Source organism: Priapulus caudatus, unplaced genomic scaffold, assembly GCF_000485595.1.
Source record: "Priapulus caudatus unplaced genomic scaffold, Priapulus_caudatus-5.0.1 Scaffold994, whole genome shotgun sequence".
Classification (NCBI taxonomy): Eukaryota; Metazoa; Priapulida; class Priapulimorpha; order Priapulimorphida; family Priapulidae; genus Priapulus; species Priapulus caudatus.
Window position 1 is genome coordinate 34,479 of NW_014578055.1, and position 17,009 is coordinate 51,487.

The window sequence follows — 17,009 nt, forward strand, 5'->3', positions numbered from 1 at the left end:
TGTTTCGCCCTGGTCATGCGAGCTCTATGTTAGTAATTTTACAAATGATTTCATGACTACTTAAATAGCACCCTTGCATAAAAGCCAACTAGTTGTTGCTCACTCTGTTTAGAATAGTGGCTGATATATTCGTGTGCTTGCAGGAAAAGGAAGATCCAGAGATGTATTGATGATGACAAGTAAGGTACGCATCTTATATCGTCACAGTTCTTACTGTAAGACTGCTTGCTTACCAATAATTTTGTTATTTAAGTGAGCTTATGATAATTGCACGTAAGCTAGCGCAAACATTTCATAGTATAGTTTCCAAGATGGGTCAATCTTTTTATTGTGTTCTGTATTTAGTTGAAGTATTAATGAGGTCTTTTAGTCGGATAGCGAGTAATAGATATGGACTTATTTGAATTAAAAATAATGTTGTGTGTATCTTATTCTGTTTGATAAGCTAGCATATACGTTTCTTGTTCTGCTATGTCGGATTATATTTATGTACACTGGATAGGAATTATCCCTCTGTTGTTTATTTCAAGCATAGTGGGCAAACGGACTACAACAAATAAGAGACAAGAACTGATGAAACTACTTTGTGAGTGGCAAGAAATCAAATAGATCTGCACATAAGCAGCAACATTATACTTGATAACTGACATTTAAATTAAGTAATTAAGGCCAGTTAATATCGGTATCCTAAAACGTTTAAGATTAATTACTATTGCCATGACTTGAGGTAGCATGGTGTAGATGATCTGTAGTGCATCACCTGACATGGTGGGACGAATGGATACATTGGTAAATAAGTAATCGGTAGATCAGTAATAAATCCTAATAATACGCGACCTGTTTTGGCATACATGTTAGGCAGGATGTTGTCAGCAATGCAGCAGAGAGTTTCAATTAGAAGAATTCACTGCCCCGATATGCCAGGCATGCCTATGGGTTTAGTTTTACGTATATATTTTGGACTTTTTTTTAAAATCATACAGTAAGCTCACCCAGTCACGAGTGGTCCAATGCAGTGATTAATTTGGGCACTGTTTATCTATGCACTCGATAATGACAGTGTCATCCCCTGCCACTGATTTATGGCTAAGATGCGAGTCTTCGTTAGTAAACCCTTACTAGCAGTGTAGCGGCACTAGTACGGCAAGCAATTACTAGTCGTAGTGCTATTTTGAAAGGCAAGTGCCCGTAAAGTGAGTCCATTTTTACACACTTTTTAAGTGACAAAGATTGCTGGTGGTGGTGCCAGATTTTGTTGAAGAAATTGTAGCAATTGTATCGTTTAGTGAAGCAGCAGATTCCTCCTCGCACAAGACATACCATTTGCACATGGAATATTGAAAGGCACTGGCCCCGGTAAGTAATAGATAGCAAGATAATTAACATTTTGTAATAATTCATAATTGTATCACATAAATTATAGAGCTATAGGAAATTAGAAAGAATATTTACTCTTATGTGTCCAACGTGAAGTTGTGCCTTATTTGGTGAAATCTAAAAATGCTTTGCAGGGTAAAATTACAAGGGCAATGATTACTGTGAATGTCATGCTAAGAGTATTCATAATAGTCTATTGAATATTATTCAGTAATTGCACGATTAATCCATGTAATAGTATTTTATTTGATATTTTTTATTAAATTTTTCAGTTAAATTGGGATCGTGCATTTGTCAGAGGTGGTTTCATTAAATAAATCCAAGAACAAATCTCTTTTTAGTTTTAGATTTGCTGTGACTTTAACATTGAAACGATGACTGATCATGTCTATCAGCTTGTTCCTCACCTCAGCTGTTTGGTTTTTCGCTTGCTGCTTTTAGATCCATACCTGGGTCCGCTCCCTCGGACCGTCCCGAACGACACGTATATAAAGGCGAAGAGAGATCGCCACCGGGAGCCTCCCCCTGGCCAGCCTCCTGAACTCAGGCAGACTGACTCGCATGCGACGAGGAGATGGAGGATGAAATGATGAAGAGGAGGAGGATGAAGAGAAGGAGTATACAACCCTGGCTGAAGGTACTGTGCTGCTATCTGACCTGAAAAGTGTTGTCTGTTTTCAGCAGTAAGGGCAATCATGTATGCTAATGTTGTTCAGTGATAAAGTGCAGGTGTGTGGGCATATGTGTGTGTGTGTTTGGGGAGGGGACTGTTTCTGGGTATGGCATGTCAATGCATGGTGAGTGCTCATATATAGGTAGCGGTTTCACGCATCACGTACCTACTGCTTACAGAGTTTGAGAGGCTTACTAGGGAAAGGAAGCAGGCCCTCAAGCAATACTACAAGCGACACAGGAGGAGAATGGGAGATCTGACTGGAGACGGACGACAGAGCGGCACAGCAGGGGGTGAGCGAACTCTCATGACACATCATGTCACAGCTGCTGGCCTCTCGCAGATGAATATGTGTAGGCATGTCTGTACATTCATTTCTAGGCGATATGCTGTATTGGTCATAAAGTTAAATGCATGAAAAAGACGAGAATATCAAAGGGGGGAATCTTAGATGAGAGAGGACCGCGGACTCAAAAGCGAAAATACATTCACAGAAGACAAGAGTGACCCTCAAAATGGGAAAGATGTTATTGGAAAGGGATCGAGAACTTTAAGAGGAAAACACGGTGTGAAATAGAAGAGACTCGCTGGGTTTCGCTGTGCTTTATCTTTGTGGTTAAGCATATATAGTCGTATGTAGTCTCAGGTAGTTTATCTAATTTCACGCCGTTTACGCCTCGTGTGCCCTGTAGCTTTGTTAGCAAGTACTAACACTGCTGAAAGTCACAGCCACGCTCCTTTCCCTTGGCCCAGCGCTATACAGCAACATGATACAAACTACATAGAAACAAGTAACAATGTATTGCACGAGCTTTATACAGTCAGCATTTATTCTTACTGCAAGCACGCTAGCCTGTAGAGTAGTGTGAGGGTGCGTACCATTGTATTTTCCATACGCATGGGCATCATACCCGCATGCACACAGGAAGTGCAAGCCTGCACCTCCATGTTGCTGTTTCAATCTTTTATTTAAAGCCAACATTACTTGAACACACAACATGCTTGCACCTCGCATGGCCACTATTGTGAGTGCTCAGCATTAATGGCAGGGAGTACATGTAAATGAGAGAGGGACTGAAAAGATACTTCAACAGTTTTGCAAGACGACTGCAATGCCAATAAGACCCTGAACAGGACTGGCCAAGGTCAAAAAGCTAGTTGTTTATTCTAACAAAGTACGCAGGCGCGGCTTTTGTGCACTGGAAGTAACTTCAGTGGATCTACGCACTATATTACGAAGCCTACTACTCTTGTTTTTCATATAAAAAATACTTCAGGGCAGTATGATTTATTAAGCAGTGAAGACTGTATCAGTAGATGTTGCGCATGATGGAACATTAGGCGGGCTTACTGTCCAGTTTGGTCAGTTTATTTCTCGGCAGATCTGAAATAAGAAACCCAGCAGTTGTCATTTCAAGTACAAATCGGCGAGTCAACATATTTTATACCAAAACAAATTCGAGGCGGCAATGGAAAGTCTATATGAGTGGTGCTGTCCATTACGAAGCACACGGTTAATTTGATCGGTGAATTGCCACACACACGCAATGACCAATACGTCCTAAAGCAAGTTAACCAGGCGTCAGTAAATGTTTTTTTGCCATAAGGCCTGTCAAGCTAGAGCTGGTTGTGTGTGTAACAGAACGACGATCTAGCGGCATGACTTCACTAAACATATGTTTTTTATTAACACGCTAACAAAATTCTGAATAGCTAGAGCTGACGGATAGTGAAACGCACTCACCCGCCAATCAACATGACGAGATGCATCTTAACGAAGGCAGCCTTGCCGTTCATTCACGTTGATGAACTGCCGCTGTTTAGTGTAAGCAGCGTTTCTGTTAGAACTGCGCGTTTACGCCGGTGCACAATCCTGAGGTTCGGTGGCGGTCGGCGTTGCGGTGGTACCCCCCTCACGTGGTAGCGCGGCGATAACGTACACACGAAGACTGCCAATGGTTCCCCGATGAGCCCAACGATTGGCGAGATAGAGACGCCGAGCCGCCCAGCAAATGTAGCCGCCGCTCTGGTGGTTGTACGTGGCACCACCTGGCTGGCAAGCCCTGTGCCGACGCCATGCGCGTGGCGCGCATCTGCAGTGTAGATGCCACTGTCGAGTTTTGGCAGTGTCGAAACTGAAAGGGCGGGCGTCCTAACGAAATCAGTTGTTGCTACTGCATGAGGTGTATGTGTGAGTGGGGGGGGGGAGTCTGATTAGGTGATCAGTTGGTGGGATGGGCAAAAATGCTTTCGCCATTTACTAAACTTTGAATTGTAATTGTATGAATGAATGGAGAAAGACATGTAGAATACTCGATAGATAACGTAGGGGAAATAAGCCGCTGTGAGAAGACGCCGTAACGAATACTACTATGTATACTAGAAGTAATTTATAATGAATTTTACTTTTTACGGTGGTACACTTCACTCACTGACTCATCCTTCTTGCCCTCACCTGTTTCCTTCACTTACGCCAATTCCGCTGTCGCACTGACCGCGGCTGTCCTCTTACTTGTCCCTTCACTCACGATGCTGTCGCCTCTCCACTCACCTGTCCCTCTCTCACTCACCTGTCTCCCTTCACGTCACGCTGTCCCTCTCGGAATCACCTGTGCCGCTCTCCACCTCAGCTGTCCCCCTTCACCAGCCTGTCGCCCGCTTCACTGCAACCTGTCGCTCTCACGCTCATCTGTCCCATTCACTCACCCTGTCCTCTCCACTGCAACTGTCCCTCTCCACTGCACGACTGTCCCCTTGCACTCACCTGTCGACTCTCACCTCACCTGTTCCTTCACTCACAGTCTGTCATCTCACCCTCATACTGTCCCCCTTTATCTTCACCTGTCCCCCTTCACATCACTTGTGCCTCCTCACGTCACGCTGTCCCCCTTCAGCTCACACTGTCCGCTCTCACCTCACTGTTCCCCTTCACTCACCTGTCGGCCTCTCACCTCAGCCTGTCCCCTTCACTCACCTGTCGGCGCCCTTCACTCAGCCTGTCCCCCTTCACTGCACCTGTCCCCCTTCACTCACGCTGTTCCGCCTTCACTCACCCTGTGCCGCTCTCGACCTCATCTGTCCCCCTTCCACTGGCACCTGTCCTCCTTCCACTCACCTGTCGCCCCTTCACTCAGCGTGCTGTCCCTCCTCCACTCACCTGTCGCCCTTCACTACCTGTCCCCCTTCACTCACGTATTGTGGCTGTCCCTCTCACCTCATCTGTCCCCTTCACGTCACCTGTCGCCTCTCCACTCAGCGGAAGCTGTCCCTCTCCACTCTACGGTCCTGTCGCCACTTCCACTACACAAGCTGTCGGCCTCTCACGCTCACCTGTTCCGCTTCAGCTCACCACTGTCCCTCTCACTCTCATTGTCGCCCGTCTTTCACTCAACCAGCTGTCCTCCTTCAGCTGCACGCTGTCCGCCCTTCAGCTCACACTGTCCCTCTCGACCTGCACCTGTCCCCTTCACTCACTCTGTCCCTCTCACGCTCACCTGTCGCCCCTTCACTCACCTGTCGCCCCTTCCTCACCTGTCGCCCTTCACATCACCTGTCCCTCTTCACTCTCACCTGTCCCGCCTTCACTTCACTGCTGTCGCCCCTTCACATGCACGAGCTGTTTCCGCCCTTCACTCACTGTCCCTTCAACTCACACTTCCCCTTCACTTCACCTGTCCGCCTCTTCACTCACGGTGTCCCTGCTCAAGCTCACAGCTGTCGCCGCCTTCCTCACAGGAGACTGTCCCCTTCACGGTCACCTGTCCCCCTTCACTCACCTGTCCCTACCTCAGACGTGTCCCCCTTCACTCACGACTGTCCCGCCTTTCACTCACTGTCCCCTTCAGCTGCACGACTGTCCCTGTTATTATGTCCTCTAACTCACGCTGTCCCCTTCAACTCACCTGTCCCCTTCACTCACTATCTGTCTCATCTCACTCACGCTGTCCCTCTCAGCTCACCTGTCCTCTCAACTCATCTGTCGCCGCTTTCACCCGTTCACGCTGTGCCCCCTTTACGCAGGGTTTGAAAATACTTTTTCTACGATCGTGATCCTGGCAGGATCACCGACTGTTATAATGATTGGTGATTGCCTGGCAAACAGTTTTGGTGTCCTGCCCGAAACGCATACGTTATATATTATTTATACATTGGCATATATGTTCCTGTTTTACAAGTCGTATAGCATAACCAGCCAAAAAAGATAGATTTTAATGACGTTGTTTAATGACGTCTAGATATTTTTGTTGGTCGTTTTTAATTTTGATCACTAAAAAATAACCTATCACCGCTCGCAATTACCAGGGTAATGGTACAATGGCGATAGTTCTTATGCCGGCAGAAATTGGACTACTCATTTCTACGTGCTATTGTAGTGTGGGTACAAATAACTAAAAATATGTTTATATTTGAAACTTTAAATTAGCATTTTTGCTATGGCACTGTCAATATTCGTGCAATAGTTTTAACGGTACAATAACAAAGCCCTCGTCTTCATTCAGCACTTTATAAATTTTACACGCTTCACGTCTCGCCATTAAAACTGCCCACCTCCCCCTAAAACTGCGAAATGTCTGGCCAGTTAGCCGAGTCCAGTTTGCTGCTTAGCACATACACACGCTTGCAACTTGCAAGCACCTTGCAAGCACGCTCTCACACATTGTTCATCTTGCTTGGGAGTGTTTCATCACTTAAGCGTTGCCCCTACAGCTAAATGAGCTTATGCTTCTGAGAGTATAACTAAGGTTCATAATACTTATGAAAGCTAGAATGGTAATGATGTCTTTTTGCGATGCCTTTTTCAAAATCGCGTTATCGAGAAGAGGTATAGCAGTAAATATTTTTCGGTGATCCATCAGATCACCGGCGATGTTTATTTTTCATGATCGCGGCTGTTGATCCGAGGCTGAAAAAGCCGTCGGATCACCGGATCGGCGAGTTTTTTTTTATTTTCAACCGGCTGCTTTACTCACGGCTGTCCCTTTCAACTCACCTGTCCTCCTATCCACTGCACTGGCTTGTCCCGCTTCACTCACCATGGAGCTGTCCTCTCAACTCACGCTTGTCGCCTCCTTCACTCATCTGTCGCCTCTCCTCACCTGTCGGCTGCCTTCACTCACCTTGTCACCCTTCACTCACCTGTCCTCTCAACTCACCTGTCCCCCTTTACTCTCACCTGTCCCTCTCAACTCACTGTCCTCCTTTCACTCAGCCTGTCGCTCCTTCACTCACATGCTGTCCCTTCACTCAGCGCTGTCCCTTCACTTCACGCTGTCCCCTTTCACTCAACTGTCCTCCTTCACTCGACCACTGTCCCCGCCTTCACTCCGCTGTCCCTCACTCACGCTGTCCCCCTTCAGTCACGGACTGTCGCCCCTTCAGCCTCACGCTGTCCCCCTTCACTCAGCCCCGCTGTCCTCGCTTCACTGCACCTGTCCTCCTTCACTCACCTTGTCCTGCCCTTCACAGTGCACGCTGTCGCGCCTTTACTGTCACACTGTCCTCCTTCACTCACAGACTGTCGCCCCTTCATCACCTGTTCCCTCTCAGCTCACCTGTCCGCCTTCACTCACTCTGTCCCTCTCCACTGCACAACTGTCGCTCCTCCACTCACGCGTTTCCCTTCTGCACTTGATCTCTCCATCTGTTCTTTTACATCGTGCCACTCATCGTTGGTTGGTAGTCCCTGAGTCACGAGCGTTTGACAGACATGCAGGAGTCTTCAGTGCGCAGGCGGAGAACTGGTTGCCCCCACCCTCAGGAGTAAGCAACTCTGCCGTCTACAAATATTGGTTGCGTCATGCTCAAGCGGCCCCGTAATCAGCATACAATGCAGTTCCGGCTTACAGCCGAAACCCTTTCCAATCTAATTATACAATTGGCGAAGTATTATATATAATATATATATATATGTGTGCGTCGTGGCCGGTGCGTGCGCGTGCGTGCGTGCGGTGCGTGGCGTGTGTTGTGTGAGGTGCACTGCGTGTGTGGTACATGTGTGTCTGTGCGTGCGTGCGTGCGTGGCGTGTGTGGTAGGTGCACTCGCTGTGTGTAGCATGTGTGTCGTGCTATGCGTGCGTGCGTGCGTGTGTGTGTAAGGTGCACTCGCGTGCGTACTGTGATGTGTCTGTGCGTGCGTGCGTGCGTGGCGTCTCTGTGTGTATGGTTCACTCGCGTGTGTAAACACGTGTGTCTGTGCATGCGTGCGCTGCCGTGCGTCGTGTGTGTAGGTGCAGCTCGCGTGTGCTGCACGTGTGTTGTGCATGCGTGCGTGCGTCTGTGTGTGTAGGTGCAGGCTCGCGTGTGTGGCACGTGTGTCTGTGCATGCGTGCGTGCGTCTGTGTGTGTAGGTGCACTCGCGTGTGTACACCTGTGTCGTGCATGCGTGCGTGCGTCTGTGTGTGTAGGTGCAGCTCCGCGTGTGTGCACGTGTGTCTGTGGCATGCGTGCGTGCGTCTGTGTGTGTAGCGTGCACGTCGCGTGTGTACACGTGTGTCTGTGTCATGCGTGCGTGCGTCTGTGTGTGTAGGTTGCACTCACGTGTGTACACGTGTGTTCTGTGGCCTGCGTGCGTGGCGTCTGTGTGGTGTATGGTGCACGTCGCAGTGTGTGACGTGTGTCTGTGGCAATGCCGTGCCGTGCGCTGTGTGTGTAGGTGCACTCGCGTGTGTGCACGTGTGTCTGTGCCATGCGTGCGTGGCGTCTAATGTGTGTAGGTGCACCTCGCGTGTGTACATCGTTGTGTCTGTGCATGCGTGCGTGCGGCGTCTGTGTGTGTAGGTGAGCTCGTGTGTAACGTGTGTGTCTGTGCGTGGCGTGCGTGCGTCTGCTGTGTGTAGGTGCAAGCTCGCTGTGTGTACGTGTGTGTCTGTGCGTGGCGTGCGTGCGTCTATGTGTGTAGGTGCACTCGCGTGTGTACAGTGTGTCTGTGGCATCGCGTGCGTGCGTGCGTCTGTGTGTAGGTGCACTCCGCGTGTGTGCACGTGTGTCGTTGCATAGCGTGCGTGCCGTCTGTGGTGTGTAGGTGCACTCGCGTGTGTACACGTGTGTCTTGTGCATGCGTGCGGTGGCGTCTGTGTGTGTGAGGTGGCACTGCGCTTGTGTCACGTGTGTCTGTGGCATGGCGTGCGTGCGTGCGTCTGTGTCGTGTAGGTGCACTCGCGTGTGTACAACGTGTGTGCTGTTGGCATGCGTGGTGCGTGCGTCTGTGTGTGTAGGTGGCCTTCTGCGGTGTGTACACGTGTGTCTGTGCATGCGTGCGTGCGTCTGTGTGTGTATGGTGCACTCGCGGTGTGTACACGTGTTGTCTGTGGCGTGCGTGCTTGTGCGTTCTGGGAGGGGAGAGAGCGTGTGCTAGCACTGCTGCACATTACAGCCACCGTTGCTGTACTTACTAAGCAAGTGGTTAGCTCATGAAATTGGTCTAGATATAAAACACGTGCACGAGGTACTCGAGGGTAATCCGAAAACGAGTTGGGGATGTCGTAAGCTGGGGGTCAAAGGTCAAAGGTCAAGAGGTGTAAAAGACGGGGGAAGATGTCCCTCCTTAAGCTTAAGGTATAGGGAGGAATGCAGAATTGCGGGCAAAATCTAAACGGCTCGACTAGGCTCGTGATAGTCGGTGTATAGCATCATGGTAGGAAAAGCCATCACTGGTGTCGAAATTGAGGTCACGTGGGGATGCATTGGAGAGGTGCAAAGGTAATTGGGCAGCATGGCACCCCAGCTTCGACAACCCAACTCGTTTTCGGATTACCCCCCCCCCACGTCCCGACTTTCGAATCCGTACGGCGAGCCGTTTAGATTTGTGCCCAACTGTTGACGGACGCACGCACGAACGATCATGCGATTCTACAAGCTGTACAAGCTTCTACAAGATGAGCTAAAAGCACTGCAATATCAAACAGTTTCAAGGCTTGATATTTTACAAGCTTTAAATTAGCCAGTATGCAAACACTGACTGACATCACTGTTTCACCCTATCAGTGGGATAAAATATACAACCTTGCCTGCACATTTAACGTCAGCCTAACAAAACCTCCACATATTCACATCATGTGTGATCAGTACTCGCGCACGTTTTATCTAGACCAATTTCATGAGCTAACCTTGCCTGGTAGTAGCAACGGTGGTGTATGTGCAGGCAGTGCTAGCACACGCTCTCTCTCCCTCCCAGACGCACAAGCACGCACGCACAGACACACGTGTACACACGCGAGTGCACCTACTCACCTCACCTGTCCCCCTTCACTCACCTGTCCCCCTTCACTCACCTGTCCCTCTCCACTCACCTGTCCTCCTCCACTCACCTTTCCTTCTCCACTGATCTCTCCATCTGTTCTTTTTACATCGTGCTCACTCATCGTTGGTTGTAGTCTGAGTAAGAGCGTTTGACAGACATGCAGGAGTCTTCAGTGCGCAGGGAGAACTGGTTGCCCCCACCCTCACGCAGACTCTGCCGTCTACAAATATTGGTTGCGTCATGCTCTACGGCCCGTAATCAGCATACAATGCGTCCGTCTTACAGCCAAACCCTTTCCAATCTAATACAATTGCGGTATTATATATATATATATATATATATGTGTGCGTGCGTGCGTGCGTGCGTGCGTGCGTGCGTGCATGTGTGTGTAGGTGCACTCGTGTGTGTACATGTGTGTCTGTGCGTGCGTGCGTGCGTGCGTGTGTGTAGGTGCACTCGTGTGTGTACATGTGTGTCTGTGCATGCGTGCGTGCGTCTGTGTGTTGTCCCCCTTCACTCACCTGTCCCCCTTCACTCACCTGTCCCTCCTTCACTCACCTGTCCCCTTCACTCACCTGTCCCTCGGTGAGTGAAGGGACAGGTGAGTGAAGGGGGACAGGTGAGTGAAGAGCGACAGGTGAGTGAAGGGACAAGTAAGAGGGACAGGTCAGTGGACAGGGATTGGTAAGTGGAAAGGAACAGGTGAGTGCAGAAGGATGAGTAGTGAGTGAAGTGTACCACCTAAAAGAAAAATTCATTATAAATTACTTCTAGTAGTACTAGTAGTATTCGTTACGGGTCTTTCCCACAGAGTTATTTCCCCTACGGTTTCTATCGAGTATTCTACATGTTCTTATCTCCTTCATTCATACAATTACATTCAAAGTTTAGTAAATGGGAAAGATTTTTGCCCCATCCCACCAACTATCACCTAATCAGACTCCCCCCCCCCCCACTCACACATACACTCATGCAGTAGCCAACAACTGATTTCGTATGACGCCCGCTTTCAGTTTCGACACTGCCCAAACTTCGACAGTGGCATCTACACTGCAGATGGCGCCACGGGCACGGCGTCGGCACAGGGCTGCAGCCAGGTGGTGCCACGTACACCACCAGAGGGCTACATGTGCTGGGCGGTGCTCGGCGTCTATCTCGCAATCGTTGGGCTCATCGGAGGAACCATTGGCATCTTCGTGTGTACGTATCGCCGCGCGTAGCCACGTGAGGGGGGTTACCACGGCAACGCCGCCGCCCACCGACCTCAGGATGTGCACCCGGGTAAACGGAGTTCTAACAGAAACGCTGTTACACTAAACAGCGTCATCATCACGTGATGAAGGCAAGGCTGCTTCGTTAAGATGACATCTCGTCATGTTGTGGGTGTGAAGTGCGTTTCACCTATCCGTCAGCTCTAGCTATTCAGAATTTTGTTAGGTTGTTATAAAAAACAATGTTTAGTGAAGTCATGCCGCTAGATCGTCGTTCTGTGTACACACACAACCAGCTCTAGCTTGACAGGCCTAGCAAAAACATTTACTGACGCCTGGTTAACTTGCTTAGACGTATTGGTCATTGCGTGTGTGTGGCAATTCACCGATCAATTAACCGTGTGCTTCGTATGGACAGCACCACTCATATAGACTTTCCATTGGCCCTCGAATTTGTTTTGGTATAAATATGTTTACTCGCTGCATTTGTTACTTGAAATGACAACTGCTGGGTTTCTTATTTCAGATCTGGAGAAATAAACTGACCAAACTGGAGTAAGCGCCTAAGTTCCATCATGCGCAACATCTACTGATACGTCTCACTGCTTAATAAATCATACTGCCTGAAGTATTTTTTTATATGAAAACAAGAGTAGTAGGCTTGTAATATAGTGCGTAGATCCACTGAAGTTACTTCCAGTGCACAGCCGGTGCTACCTTTGTTAAATAAACAACTAGTTTTTGACCTTGGCAGTCCTGTCATGTTCTTTTGGCTATTGCAGTGTCTTGCAAAACTGTTGAAGTGATATTTCAGTCCCTCTCTCATTTACATGTACTCCTGCATATGTGGCACTCACATAGTGGCATGGAGGGCAAGCATGTTGGTGTTCAAGTAATGTTGGTGTTCAAATAAAAGATTGAACAGCAACATGGAGGTGCAGGCTTGCACTCCTGTGTGCATGCGTGTATGCATGCATGCGTATGGAAAATCAATGGTAGACCCTCACACTACTCTACCAGGCTAGGTGCTTGCAGTAAGAATAAATGCTGTGTATAAAGCTCTGCAATACATTGTTACTTGTTTCTATGTAGTTTGTATCATGTTGCTGTATAGGCTGGGCAAGGAAAGGAGCGTGGCTGTGACTTCAGCAGTGTTCAGTACTTGTAACAAAGCTACAGGGGCACACGAGGTAAACGGGTGAACATTAGATAAACTACTGAGACTACATACACTATATATGCTTAACCACAAAGATAAAGCACAGGAACCCAGCGAGTCTCTTCTATTTCACACGTGTTTTCCTCTTAAAGTCTCGATCCCCTTTCCAATAACATTTTCCCATTTTGAGTCACTCTTGTCTTCTGTGAATGTATTTCTCCTTTTGAGTCTCGCTCCTCTCTCATTAATGTATTTCCCCCCTTTGTATTCCTCGTCTTTTTCATGCATTTAACTTTATGACCCAATACAGGATATGCTAGGAAATGAATGTACAGGACATGCTACACATTTCATCTGCGAGGCAGCGTGTGACATGATGTGTCATGAGAGTTCGCTCACCCCCTGCTGTCCGCTCTGTGTCCGTCTCCATCAGATCTCCCATCTCCTCCTGTTGTCGCTGTAGTATTGCTGAGGCCTGCTTCCTTTCCTCTAGTAGCCTCTCAAACTCTGTAAGCAGTAGTTACGTGATGGTGAAAACCGCTACCTATATATGAGCACTCACATGCATTGACATGCATACCCAGAAACAGTCCCCTCCCCAAACACACACACACATATGCCCGCACACCTGCACTTTATCACTGAACAACATTAGATACATGATTGCCCTTACTGTGAAACAGACAACACTTTCAGGTCAGTATAGCAGACAGTACCTTCAGCAGGGTTGTACTCCTCTTCTTCATCCTCCTCCTCTTCATCATCATCCTCCATCTCCTCGTCGCTGGAGTAGTCGCTGAGTTCAGGAGGCTGGCCAGGGGGAGGCCCCGGTGGCGATCTCTTCTTCGCCTTCTCTATAACGTGTCGTGGGACCGGTCCCGAGGGAGGACCAGGTATGGATCTAAAGCAGAAGGAAAACCAACAGCTGAGGTGAGGAAACAAGCTGATAGAATGATCAGTCATTCGTTTCAATGTTAAGTCACAGCAAGATCTAAAACTAAAAGAGATTGTTCTTGTTTTTTAATGAACCACCTCTGACAATGCACGATCCCATTAACTGAAAAATTTATAAAAATATCAAATTAAAATATATTACATGGATTAATCGTGCAATTACTGAATAATATTCATAGACTATTATGAATACTCTTAGCATGACATCACAGTAAATCATTTGCTTGTAATTTTACCCTGCAAAGCATTTTAGATTTCCACAAATAAGCACAACTTCACGTTGGACACTAAGAGTAAATTTCTTTCTAATTCCTATAGCTCTATAATTTATGTATAAATTATGGAATTATTACAAAATGTTAATTATTTGCTATCTATTACTCACCCTGGCAGTGACCTTTTCAATATTCCATGTGGCAATGGTATGTCTTGTGGAAGAGGAATCTGTGCTGGTACTAAAACGAGTACAATTGCTACAATTTTTCAACAAAATCTGGACCACCACCAGCAATCTTTGTCACTTAAAAAGTGTGTAAAAATGGACTCACTTTACGGCACTTGCCTTTCAAATAGCTACTACGACTAGTAATTGCTTGGGTACTAGTTGCGCTACAGTGCTAGTAGGGTTTACTAACGAAACTCGCATCTTAGCATAAAATAGTGGCAGGGGGATGACACTGTTCATTATCAGTGATAGTAAACAGTGCAAATTATCACTGCATGTGACCACTGTGACTGTGAGTTACTGTTGATTTTAAAAAAAGTCCAAAATATTACGTAAAACTAACCCATAGGCATGCCTGGCATATCGGGCAGTGGAATTTCTTCTAATTGAACTCTCTGTGCTTGCTTGACAGCATCTGTAACATGTATGCAAAACAGGGTATTATTAGTATGTATTACTATTACCTTTACTTATTTACCAATGTATCATTCGTCCCACCATGTCCGGTGATGCACTACAGATCTACACCATTGCTACCTCAGTCATGGCATAGTAATTATCTTAAACGTTTAGATACCGATATACCTGGCTTAATTAAATGTCAGTTATCAAGTATAATGTTGCTGTTATGTGAGATCTAATTTGATTCTTGCACTCACCAAAGTAGTTCATCAGTTCTTGTCTCTTTTTGTTGTAGTCCGTTTCCCACCTATGGTGAATAATAAACAACAGAGGATTAATTCCTATCCAAGTGTACATAATATAATCCGACATAGCAGAAAATAACGTATTGTAGCTTATCAAACAGAATAGATAACACACACATTATTTTTAATTAATAAGTCCATATCTATTACTCCTATCCGACTAAAGCTCTTAATACTTCAACTAAATACAGAACACAATAAAAAGATTGCATCTTGGAACTTACTATGAAATGTTTGGCTAGCTTACGTGCCAATTATCATAAGGTCACTTAAATAACAAATTATGGTAAGCAGCAGTCTACAGTAATAACTGTGACGATATAAGATGGTACTTACTTTCTCATCATCACATACATCTCTGGATCTTCCTTTTCCTGCAAGCACACGAATATATCAGCCATATTCTAAACAGGTGAGCAACAACTAGTTTGGCATTATGCAAGTTGTATTTAATAGTCATGAAATCATTTGTAAAAATTACTAACATAGAGTCGCATGACGCGGTCGAACGTATCCTTGAGTTTCTTCCTTTTGTCCTTCAAAACCTTTTCATTCAATGATGGAGGGTTGTTGGGATCGAATTCTGGTGGAAAGAAAAATGGATATATTTAACATTACAGTAAATGGTCGTAATTGTCATCCACATCAAATCAATTGCTATCAAAGTGTAGGAAAAAATCCAATTAAAACTCGTATTTTTTGAATTTCAATCTGCAGCAATGCTGCACGTCAGAATAACATGAAATAAGCATAAAGAGATAGGAAAACGCACCCATTTGATCAATTGCTTCCAGCTCCACTATCAACTGCTGCGGATCTTTTCCCTTTAGTACGGCTGCTCGTACGAGTTGTCGCTGTTTCTTGTTCTTTTTCAGTTCCTTTTTTCGGGCCTCCTTACCTACAAAACAAAAAATCATCATCAGTCATCTAAATAATATCAACATATATCATTAGAACAGACTTTGGCAACAAGGTATGAAACAAAATGCATTTCCGATGTAATGAAAGGCATGCCCTACGCTTACTCAGTTACTGTACAAAGGTGGATCTACTATCCCAACACCTAAGTGGTGAGTATCAATGCATACATTGCAAACAATCTATCTGCATATTTGTTTTACGTAAATATTGTTTGTAATGTTACATGTAATTTTTAATTATCAATTATCTCAATAATACCGCAACAAAACAAATCACTTTTAATCAGCGCACTTCACTGTTCACACACCGACTCAGACACAGTGCCACTGGCACTACCACTGGCAGTGGCAGTTGTGTGGATTATTATGAATGGTATATTACTAGGGTTGGTGTATTTAGATAATCGCATTGTCTTTCTATCTAAACGTAAACCATTCTTTTAGTTTTAGTCTAGTATGACTTGAGTCTGCTACTGTCTGCATGGCTAATGACTGTTATGAGCACAGGCACTTGGAGCATTTCAATAAAATATAATGCTAAATAAATATGAAATCTATTTACTACCAAAGGCAAAGTCTTAATGTTCCTCTACTATCTTTCACCTATTATTGCCGACAATTTCCTGCAAATGCTCATCTGCAACACACACTGGTTGCCGCACCCTAGCTGCTGCATACTGACACACAAATATATAGCAGGTAAGAAAGCGTGCTGCCAAAATTCGTTCAACGCTCGCTCGATTTCACACGAATATATACGAAATATTCAACCATTCTACTCCATCTTTGTTTCTATTTGAAGAACAGTGTTCACTTGTTATAAAAACATACTGTCTGTGTTCGTAACCGAGCTGTGTCAAGCGAAATCACACAGTCTGACGAAATTCTCGCGTTCGCTCCCGTTGCGCAGTTTATGTAAATGGCTGTCGGAATCAGGAAACACCCACCGGCGCTCTTCGTGATCTCATTTTTGCACCGCTTTTTGCAACGCTCCACTGGTGGCTTTGACAAGGCTCGTACGGGAGTTAGAAAGCAGCGTGTTAGTTTCCCAAAATGCAGTGTGCCGCGGCCTATAGCCCTGTACTTGCATCGAAATCAAGCGAGCGTCGAGCGAATTTTGGCAGCACGCTTTCCTACCTGCTATAGTATATATTTATGTGTCAGTGTGCAGCAGCTATTGTGCTAGTCCGCAAATGCAGACGTTATAACTCCGCTTTGCTAATCTGAAGGTGCGGGTTTATCGTCTGCAGTCACCCTTGTAAAAATTGTTGCAATTTTTGTTGTGGGCATTGGATAGGTGAATCTAGTAGCACTGAGGGCGTGA

At 46.2% G+C, this 17,009-nt stretch overlaps 1 protein-coding gene across 1 annotated transcript in view; it reads right to left on the minus strand.

The window, feature by feature from the left end:
• Positions 1-17,009, minus strand: part of LOC106814868 (WW domain-binding protein 11-like) — a 27,253-nt gene that overhangs the window by 9,694 nt on the left and 550 nt on the right. Inside the window, exons 2-9 of the mRNA XM_014819241.1 lie at positions 15,538-15,663; positions 15,251-15,348; positions 15,102-15,139; positions 14,718-14,767; positions 14,402-14,473; positions 13,999-14,068; positions 13,376-13,560; positions 13,059-13,166 (exon numbers count right to left, since the gene is read on the minus strand). Coding sequence (XP_014674727.1) covers positions 13,059-13,166; positions 13,376-13,560; positions 13,999-14,068; positions 14,402-14,473; positions 14,718-14,767; positions 15,102-15,139; positions 15,251-15,348; positions 15,538-15,663 — 747 coding nt within the window. The remainder of the gene's footprint in view (positions 1-13,058; positions 13,167-13,375; positions 13,561-13,998; positions 14,069-14,401; positions 14,474-14,717; positions 14,768-15,101; positions 15,140-15,250; positions 15,349-15,537; positions 15,664-17,009) is intronic.